This window comes from Olea europaea, chromosome 15 (genome assembly GCF_002742605.1).
Source record: "Olea europaea var. sylvestris chromosome 15, O_europaea_v1, whole genome shotgun sequence".
NCBI lineage: Eukaryota > Viridiplantae > Streptophyta > Magnoliopsida > Lamiales > Oleaceae > Olea > Olea europaea.
In genome coordinates, this window is record NC_036251.1 from 9,860,749 (window position 1) to 9,871,795 (window position 11,047).

Genomic DNA, 11,047 nt, shown 5'->3' on the forward strand with positions numbered 1-11,047 from the left:
GGGGGGGGGGAATGCTCTGTGTACGGAGCACTTCCTCACAAAAGTCTTACCGACCCCTTGCTGTAGGGGGTCGGTCCCACATGGAAAAAAAAAATTATGTCGGGGCCCGCACATGTGTGTTATCTGGTAGGGGTCTGCAAAACTGACCCTGTACGTGCAACATGCTCCATTTTGGGGAAATGAAAATGGATGGAGTAGCGTTTTTTTGAAAAATGTGTAGTTGAAAAAGAAAAAAAATATTTCAGTTTACGTATAATATTATTTTATAGAAGATTGTGTGATTGAAAATAGGAGAGAGGAAAATGAAATGTAATAGAATTGAAATTAATGTGGTCAAACAGGGGCAATATGAGCTGGCATTCTTTTCAAAATTGTGTTTGAGATGCATTTTAGAATAATAACTTGATGAGAAGTGTGTGGTTGAAAAATAAAGATTTTTTTTTTATTTACGTGTAATATTATTTTAATAAAGAATGTGTAGTTGAGAAAAAGAGAGAAAAAATGCATTTTGAAAAAAATGGGTAACGGGGCTGTCTCTACATATGAACTCGAAAATGGTTTTGAAATTAATGAAAAAATATAACAAACAGTACACTTCTTTTTCTTAACATTATTATGGTATCTAGTTCATGACAATAAATTCAAATGACACAGCAGCAATAACTTTTTGAGAATTTCACAGAACGTCACAGAATCCAGACTTGCCAACGGCAAGGTGCATATTTGCGCACATGTCGTGTTCGGTTTAACAATATCAGGCCCCAGCTTTACTAATAGACCTTAGTTCTTGAAACAGTCAAAACAATTACAATTACGATGAATTAAACATAAATGCAACTGGAAAAACAATAAAAAGCTGATTGAAACAAGAATAAACCATAGATCTTCACAGTACCAAACATCCATTATGATAAATTAACCACAAATGCAGCTGAAGAACAACAAGAAAATGGTCTGAAACAAGAAAATTTAACTTACATGGCCTCGCAAATCGATCCAATGGTCCGGACATCGCTACTTTTGCCAACCAACACTTCTCAAACTCTTGATGATCGATCGTTAGATGGATCGACCAATCAATCAAGTTTTAACCGATTCTATGTAGTCCGTTTACTGAAAACAAATCTTTCATTCAGTTAAAAAAAAAAAAAAAAATTAAAACCCCAAAACTTTCAGAAATTGAAATTTCAAATGGATATGTTTACGTAATGAACCTTCGAAAATATCAGTAACGAAAATTTGATTGATCTGATGATAATATGCGCCTCAAAATTCGTAAAGGCACAAAAAATTAGGGAATAAATTCTGTGGAATAAAGTGAAAAGGCCAAAAAGAAAAAGGGGATTATTGGAAATAAATAAATTATATACAAAAAGGAGAAAAAATAGAAAAAGTGTCCCCGAAATTGACGGCAGCGATTTTTAAGAATAAGAGGATCCGTGTTAGTATCAGACGTGGCAATGTAACAATGTGTGGATAGAATAAGGAATCCAAAGTGGAGAGTTAAAAAAATAATAATAATAAATAAATAAATAAAAATTCACTGGAGTAAACTTACTTATTAATTTGATTCAAATTAGTCACTCAATTTTTAAGTTATTTCAATTTGGTCATCAATTTTATATTTTCATTTCAAATTAATTAATCAATTCATAATTTTGTTTCAATTTAACCATTCGACACATGCTATTCGACACCATCAAGGCTCGCCTCTCCATAACGAAAAATGCTCGAGCAAAAAAAATCGAAAAATCGATCAAACCAATCAAATCGATAATTGGTTTGGTTTGATTTTCTATCAGACAAAATTATGGTAGGTTGGTTTGATTATGGTTTGAAATCTCGAACCGTTGGTTAACTGAACCAATCCAACGCACGTACATATTTACCTTTTAAAAAAAAAAGCCATATCTCATAAATATATCTCGATTCCCTCAAATCTATAATATTGTGGGTAAGTAATAACACTGAAAATTTTCTTTCACAAGCTCATTATATTATACTTAATATTTTTTTCCCTACTTAGGCAGTCGAGTAACATAATATATGAAAAACCAGCAAAATTCTTAAACTTTCCATTGATCTTATTACCTTGATTGTATTTGTTAATCAATAATTTTTATAATATAAAGTTATTTAATTATTTTAGTTCTTGTAATTTAAATAGGCTCAAAACTTGAACAATTTAAAAAAAAAAAATTCATTTTCGACTAAAAGTCCAAACCGACTAAGCAAACTGAACCAAACCAAGTCAAACCAATTTGGTTTGGTTCGATTCGGTCTAAGAGCTAGAGTGGGTAGAATTGGTTTACCGACTAATTTGATTTTGATTTTGATTTCGAGTTGGAGTCGAATTCAATCCAAATCAAACCGCATCCAAACCTAAATGAAAGTGTAATATGTGGTAACACGAATTTACCGTGCATAGAAGAATTGTGTTATTAAAATACAAAAGTTAGGTTATCAATTATGTTGGCTAGATTATGAATTTTTTTAAAGCTTCGATAACATCTATGGACTGAATAATTAACTTGAAATAAAAATTAAATCGACCTATTAAACTAAAATAAATTGAAAAATCAGTGCAGTAAAATGAAAATGCCAACAAGAAAAGGGGGTTTTCTAAAATAGGTAAAGAATAATTAGCACGTAATGTACTTACCTTTCACTATTATTGTGAAAAATGTCACCACCTTCTATTTTTTGATATTTTCATCCTTAATTACTTCTTTAATTGTTCAAACCATAGTTATTAAAATCGGCCCCGCCCGGACGGTCGGTCCGATAAACCGGTGACCCGGGCCCTTGACCTGGCGGGGCCAGCTGATTTTAAATAGTTGCAAGGGCGGTTTTGAATTTTTTGGGCCGGTTCAGCCCGATTCGACCCAATTGATTTTTAAACTAAATTTCAAAACTCTTTTACATTGAAATTGTAGGTACCAAAAATTTGAACCCTTGATCTTTAAGTAAGTAAAACATAACCTTACCACTAGTGCAAGCAACACTTTATCATCTTTTGTTTAATAAATTATATCTAACCTATGAATAATTTGTTACTTTTAGAAACTTTTTTGAAGCAAATAATTATTTATATACTTATTTTGTTTGAAAAAAATAATTTTAACTAAGATAAATTGAATAGATAATGCACAAAATTTTTGTCAATAACTAATAAATAATTTGTAAATCACAAAAAGGGAAAAATATATTTTTTAATAAAAAATACAAAATTTAACCATTATCATTGATAAATGAGTTCAAAAAATCATTAATTTAAATGTATAGAAAAATTAGTGACAAAGAACTTAAAAACTTTAATTTTGTCTCAAACAAAAAATTTAAAATAAAAAATTATTAAATTATTTTTAAGTAATGACCCACCCACCGATTCGACCATCGGTTCAACCAGTAACCTAGTGACCTGGTACCTTGACCGGGTCGATATCCGAGTCGGGTCTGATAACTATGGTTCAAACCATAATTTCTATTCAATTTCATCTAATTTCTTAATAAAAGTTGTGAAATGACGAATATAACCTTTGATTTAAATAAGAAAGTTTTTTTTTTAATTTCTAATTTTTAATAATTTATTTGGTACTCGTTTGTACTTTTTTAATTTTTAATAATTTATCTGAGACTTGTTTGCACTTTTTAAAAAGTTAGAATTATGGTTGTAATTAATTCTTTATTTTTATTTTTTAATTAAAATATGAGGGCATATTTGTCATTTCATAGCTTTTATTGAGAAATTGAATGAAAATGAATAGAAATGATGGTTTCGACAATCAAATGTGTATTTAAAGATGAAATTGCTAAAAAATGAAAGATATGGAATTTTTTATAATAATAATGAAAGGTAAGGATATTAAATACTTAATCATTTTTCTAATTTATTTAAGACTCATTTGCACTTTTTAAAATTTTTTGAGACCATGACTGCAATTAGTTCTCTCTTTATTTAAATAGAATGATATATTCATCATTTCACTATTCTTAATTGAGAAATTAAATAAAAATGACCTTTAACACAATGAGATATAAAAATGAGAATGAAAATATCAAAAAATGAAAGATAGAAATTGTATAAAAATGACCATTAGTACAATGTGATGTAGAAATAAGAGTGAAAATACCAAACAATGAAAGATAAAAATATTTTTCACAATAATAATGAAAAGTAAGAACGTGATGTGCTATTTAGACATTGGCAAATTATTCAAATAGATATCAACAGTGCATAATAATATAGCCGAATTTGAGCACGCGCTTTTACGGAGGACCAGGGATCGTATGCCATCTGGTGGTGTAACGCGCATGCGGACAAAAAGGGGAAGTCAGAATTCGAGTTTTAACTGAGATCGTGTTTGTTCTTTTCGTTTAGGTCTTATAAGTCAATGCATGTGAATTTGCCCATCTAGGAATAATTAATTTATGAGACAATTAGGCCCATTTGGTGTGATTTTTGTATTTTTTTTTTTGGGTAGAAAGTTACATTAATTTTTGTTTGAAAGAGGCCTTTTTTAAAATTAGTCAAACGAGTTCAAAAGTAATTTTTGAGTTTCAAAAATTCCTCTTCACTTTTGAAAATCATGTCAAATGTACCTTTAATCTCCTGTGAATTTCTATATAAAGAAAATTAAGCATAAAACTTCTTTTTAAGTTTCTTATAAAAAATTACTGCAATTATCAAACGAGTGACACTTGAGGTTTTTATTTAATTTAATTTTGAAGAGTAAGACCAATAAGAAAGTAGGTAAAAATCCAATCAATACCTAAAATAGCTCAATTATCCCTCTCAATTTCAACATCAAAACATAGAATTAGAATTCCAATTGAGAACCTTAATACCATGAAAACTCAAGAAGAACAAGATCATATTTGTATCTTCACAAGTTGTGAGATATTGATTAACGGTCACATGTGATCCTGATGTGCCTACCTTCGTATGAAGATGTTGGGTTAATGTTTTTATCGAAATGTGTACTAGTTTCTTATTTTAGAAAAGGAGAGCTTTCCTTTACCATTGTTTTTGACATATAAAGTTGATATATAATCTAAACCCTTAAATTTAAACTAATTGAATTGTTTCCATCAATTGTATTAAAACTCTTTAAAATTTATATCTCCATATTCAAATATACCCTAATTACCTTTTCAGAATCACTAACCATTGCCTTATTCTTTCTCATCGATAATTTCATCACCATCTCCTATCGAACCACTAGCAATTGGCATTCGATCTATTGATTCTACAAGTGTACGGATTTTGACTAGTAATAAAGTAAATTTTGAGTTCAAGTATCGTACCAACATGATTAAGATTAATTTACTACTTATTTTATCTAAATTTAGCGTTAACCAATTGACTAACTAGATTGAATACAGTAAAAATACCTATTATATTTAAATTATTCTCGACAGTATTTTCATTTATTCAGACAAAAAACATAGGATTTTCCTTATTTGGTGTGGGTCCAGCTAAAACTGGGCTGAGGACAAACAAATGCAACTTAAGCCCATTTTAAGAGATTAAGTATCACACATTTTAAAACTAAGAAGAAATGTTTCAAATTTAAAAAATAAGATATTTACTAAAATTTATTTATAATTTGATTAATTAATTATATTTTTATTAATTAAATATATTAAGGTTACATATATATACAATTTGGTCACAAATTAACTATTACTTAGTTATATATTATTTTTTGATCACAAATCATAATTTTTATATGTCACAAATTTTTTTATATTTACAATTCAAAAATTTTATAGGTCACAATTTGTTCATCGATCACAATTCAAAAATTTATAATTCACAATTTATTTATTAGTCATAAATCACAAATATTATAAGTTGCGACTTATTATACAATCACAAATTATCAATCACAAATTCACAACTTTTTAAGTCAGACATTGTTTATTGGTCACAATTTATCATTTTTATTAGTCATATATTATTATTGTCACGAATTAATCAATTTAATAGTCACATTCAATCAAATAATTTGTAACCACCACCAAGCCACATCTCACCACTGCCTCCAATAGCATCATCACAACCATTGTCGCTAGAACCACCATCCCCAACATAAACAAATCAACCCATTGCAGAATCTGCAAACTCACAAACAAAAACAATAGAACTCACAAACCAAAACAGAAATAAAAATCTGGCTCCACCTCGTCACCATGCCAACACTGCTTCACAATCTGAAAACTCATAAACAAAAGTGGAAACCAAAAATCTGGCACCACCTTGCCACCACGCCAATACTACCTCACAATCTGAAAACTCACGGACAAAAACAGAAACCAAAAATCGTGCACCACCTCGCCGCCACACTGTCATTACCGACACAAACAAAAGCAAACTCCAAAAAAATCAGGTGTACCAAGAATCACAGCCACCATCTCCTCTATCATCACACCACACCATGAAAAAAATACGACTAGATCTCCTCTATCGTCACCGTTGTCGCTAACACCATGACCAGCTCAAATCTATCATCTCCTTCACCGCTACCACACCGCACTAGAACCATTAGTGCAAGGGCGGAGCCAGGAATTACTATAATGGTGGGCTAAAAATCTTAAAAATTAGATACCATGCTATTAGATACTCGCCATCACGGGTCGCCTTAATTCTAGTAGTCGCGATTTCAAACCTCATATCCTGTATCAAATTCGCTCTTCGCCCTTCTTTGATAATCTAGAAGTAGACCCAAAATGAAACGGCTCGCTTACAATAACTTACCAGGAGCAAAATTAACATCAATATTAATCTCTTTTAAACTTTCAAAAGCATCTTAGCATTTAGTAAATTAAAATGAAATAAAGTCAAAAACCAACCTTTATCCCACAACTAATTAAAAGAAGACAATATGTTTCAAATAACCATTTTAAGCATCAAGCCACCTCTAGTGATCGATAATATTTCAAATTTGATACGAAAAAGTCTGCATTTTACCAAGAAAGAATAGTTCACAAAAGGAAAGGCAATCCATTGTACCAAGATTTTTATGGAGAAATCTGGATGCGATTACTCACCAATCACCCTATTACTAGTAAAACCTAGCACAAACAACTGAAGAAATCTTTAAATAAATGTACATAAAACACATAATTATTCTTGAAAAATTACTCTACATTGAATCCTATATAAAAAAAGGGCTTTAGTAAAACTAATTATTCAAAATACACAAATTCAATTTAACATTCAGATTTGAAAAAAGGGTCACGGACTCACCGTCACTCACTACAGTCAGTAGGACGTAGGCTGGCAGTGAGTCGACAATCGACGGCTCCATTCGGTGCGGTTACGGGCAGGGGGAAAGTGAAAAGATTTAGGGATTTTGATTTTTGGGAATTTTTTGAATTGGTTTTGCAAAGGAAAACGGGAATGACCGAATGAAAAAGAAAAGGGGATTATGCAAGTAAATCAGAATAAGAAAATGAGTAATGGACTAGCTAATGGATATTATTATTGGGCCTAAAATTATCTAGAATTAGTGGGCTACAGATTAAAGATTTTTTTTTTTAGGTGGGCTACCCACTAAATTTACTTGTTGGGGGGCTAATGTGATTTAATTGAATACAATTCAAACCAATTTGTTTTTTTTTTTTTTTGTTGCATCTGGGCCTGGTTGACAGTGGGCTGCAGCCAAGTGCAGCCCACCATTGAATCTACCTTTGCATCAGTGGCTCCTTGTTGCAGCAACGCACATGGTGACAATACATAGCGGTGGTTCCGCACACTATGGTTGTAGCATCGCACTCAATGGTCATGTGCAGCGGTGCAACTGTCACTACAAGGTGGTGCCGCTCTCACATCGTTGTTGGAATAGAAAGAGAGGGTGGTAGAGAGAAGAAGGGGAGAGAAAGGAGGCGATGAAATGAATTAGGCTTTGGAAGGGTGAAAGTGTGGGGATGGATGGGGGTGTAGTGGGGTGGTCTGTGTAAATTAATTTAATTTTATAATAATATTACTAAATTGAAAAAATAAATTATTATTTGATTTTTGAATAGAAAATCTCCAAATCTTATTTTTGAATTGGGAACTTAAAATCTATTGGTGGGTGTAATTTCCACTTTTCAAATTAGTCCCATATACCGTTACTTAGACGACGTTCAAATTCCGAGAAGGTTTGAGACCTATTTTAAGAATATATTTTGTAAATTAAAAAACGCAGAAATTTTTTAAAATTTAGTGCAAAATTATATTATTGAGAAAATGTATAGTTAAAAAATGAGTTTGAAAACAAAATAATTTTTAAAGAATTGTCTCAAACGGGGGCTCAATTTTATTTTAGATTTCATCTTTAGCGTTTCATACTATTTACTGGCAACTACTCAATACACAAAATTTGTATAATAGATGATAGAGAAATTTGAATTTAGGATTTGTGTTTATTCTAGTACTCCATTAGATAATCTCATTTAAGAATTTAAGTTATTAAAAGAAATAATTTATTTATTTAGATTGTATATTCAACTATATGTATAGTTCCGTTTAAAATTTTAAAATAAAAAAACTATGTGTTACAGGTCTCACAGCTTTGTATCCCTTATTTTTCAAGAAATTTTTGATAAATTTGACGTGTAGTATTCGATAAGAGTGTACAATATAATATATAACATTTTAAGTTCCTTTGGTACCATTTAGTACATGCTAATCAATGCTCACCAAACAAGCTTTTAGGATAAACAATGTTATACTTTCGGCTTATGTGGACACCATGTAGAAGTAAGAAAACAGTCGAGAATATCGTGTAGACCAAACCTCTTTAGAGAAGTTCACCTTGACCTAGTGATAAGGAGAACCAACCTGGGAGGTTCATGTAAGGATGATCCTAGGCTAAATGAAGGGTTGGTTCAAACTCTAGTCACCTTACCAATCAAGCGAATGGTGAACCATTGCATCCGGATGAACCCTTCTTTCCCTCTTTTCTCTAACACTCAGATTATGAATCTAATAGGAGGGCTCACAAGATCTTTCTAGATAAGGCAAAAGTCCCCCAACACCATTAAACATCACATCAGACCTTTCTCTAGTTCGAAGGATCCGCGTGATAATTTGACGTTCCTATTATATACTAGGTGAGGAATCATTTTCAATTACGTAATAATGACTACAAGAAGTACAAAATCAAAGATATGATAGTGATAAGGTCAAAGCCTACTCACAAGTGTTAAAGGTTAAATACCCTGTCTCTAATTCCTCTATAAATACTCAGAACTTGCAACAATAAAATGTAATCAATATGTCTCTCTCTTGTACTCGATTTTTCCTTCTGGTGACTAATTTGTCCGTCATATTGCAAACGATTATGGACCATCACATGTAGGTGGATAGCGAAGCGCCAGACCTGTTAACACTTGAATCGTTCTGATTTAGAGGTCAACAAACATGAATAAAATCTTATAATTCACAATTTGGCATAATTCCCTCCAATTATATGAGCGTGTTTGGGATGTTGTATTAATGGATGATATAATATAATATAATAACAATGATTTGAACTTTTTTCATCTAATACCGTTGAATTTAGTTATTCAATAAATCAAATAATAATGTTGCACTAAACATAATCAAATGCTAGGCCACGTAAAAATTAGTCGAAATTTGAAATCGCCAATAAATGGAGTGTGTGTGTGTAAATTATTATAAAAAAATAATGCTAGTTTATACTTTATTGTGTCAAGATCGTTTACTTAGGTCTTCTTTTGAGACCAATATGGATGCTCTTAATTTAAGGGAAGCGGTCCCAAGACTCCTAACGCCACTTTTACTTTTAGAAAAGAAATTAAATATGATTTAATAATTTAGAAAAAAGAAATATAATCTAATATAATATTTGAAATGTGATAGTGCTACTCTTTGTTTTTCCACCACTGTCATTTCAATGGTATTTGGTGGGTTGTACTTTGTCGTTTTGGATAATTGAAGGCACTAATCTTCCACAAAACCTATTTTAAGCCAACTTTTTTAATTTAATTTGTTGATAAAGCTAAGAAAAGACAAACCGAACCCTATTCTTCAAACCTTTATTTGTTCCATGGCCAAACCCTAGCTTGAGCACCATTTTACCTCTTCCCTTGACGTCTTATCCAATGAAGAATTCACCGAAAAACTTAAAAGAAAAAAGGTTCATTTTGCTTAAAATATTTATAACACATAAGTCAAATTTACTTTTTAAGGTCAAGAACTTGTAATGATGCACGAAACAATCTGACAATCAGGAAATGGTTAAATTTGAATGAGTCAAAAAGGGTTAAAGTTAAAAATTTTTAACTTGCTCTCTATATTTTGATGACAATTCTATCCATTAGTATCTAATGGGATACGGTTGTCATTTCACAACCTAAACTTGTTAAGATTTGATTAGTTCACAAACAATGGACATAGACGGATCTATAGAAGTTTGAATTTAATGTTTAGTTAGCAACGATTCGAGAAAATAATTACTAATCCATATAGTAAAGATAGTCGATCATTTGTAGACCGCTCATAGTACCCTTGAATGAATACCCCAAAAAGATGAAGTCGATGGTGTACAACTTGACAAGGCAAAATCCCTATAACATCTCATGGAACCATCTATCAACACATATTTGAAAATATAATTGTGAATAGAATGTAGAAGTGAGAACTGCTTTAACCAGCGATATTGAAAAGACTACATATTCAACTCTTATCGACAATAGAGTTCTTCAAATGTTATGCGACACTAATGTTCTTATGGTGAACTTGTTCAAATGTTCTAATAATGCCCTAATTATAGTGCTTATTATGAGGGGCACCATATATGTTAATGATTAAATCAAGGGTCCATTCTTGATTTAGTGTTGCATTAATTAATATATTAATCCCACTAACTTCTTAGACTTAGTGCCCGGACAACAGTAAAGTGGTGTCTATCACCTTTACATTTTGAATTATTTAACTAAAAGGCAGAAAAGATAGCATTCTTTAAAATAAAATATGATTTCTATTTATCTCTTTAGCTTTTATTAGCGTAAATTGTTGGGCAAGTGCAACATA

At 31.1% G+C, this 11,047-nt stretch overlaps 1 protein-coding gene across 6 annotated transcripts in view; it reads right to left on the reverse strand.

The window, feature by feature from the left end:
- LOC111410077 (phosphatidylinositol/phosphatidylcholine transfer protein SFH8-like) overlaps positions 1 to 1,363 on the reverse strand; it is a 13,350-nt gene extending 11,987 nt beyond the window's left edge. For 4 of the 6 annotated variants that reach the window (XM_023040251.1, XM_023040252.1, XM_023040250.1 and 1 more), the window contains exons 1-2: positions 1,215 to 1,362; positions 979 to 1,113 (exon numbers count right to left, since the gene is read on the reverse strand). In XM_023040251.1, coding sequence (XP_022896019.1) covers positions 979 to 1,012 — 34 coding nt within the window. In that variant the 5' untranslated portion in view covers positions 1,013 to 1,113; positions 1,215 to 1,362. Of the gene's footprint in view, positions 1 to 978; positions 1,114 to 1,214 lie in introns of all 6 variants that reach the window. The other 2 variants (XM_023040248.1, XM_023040247.1) reach the window with 1 other exon arrangement.
- Between the last annotated feature and the right edge of the window lie 9,684 nt (positions 1,364 to 11,047).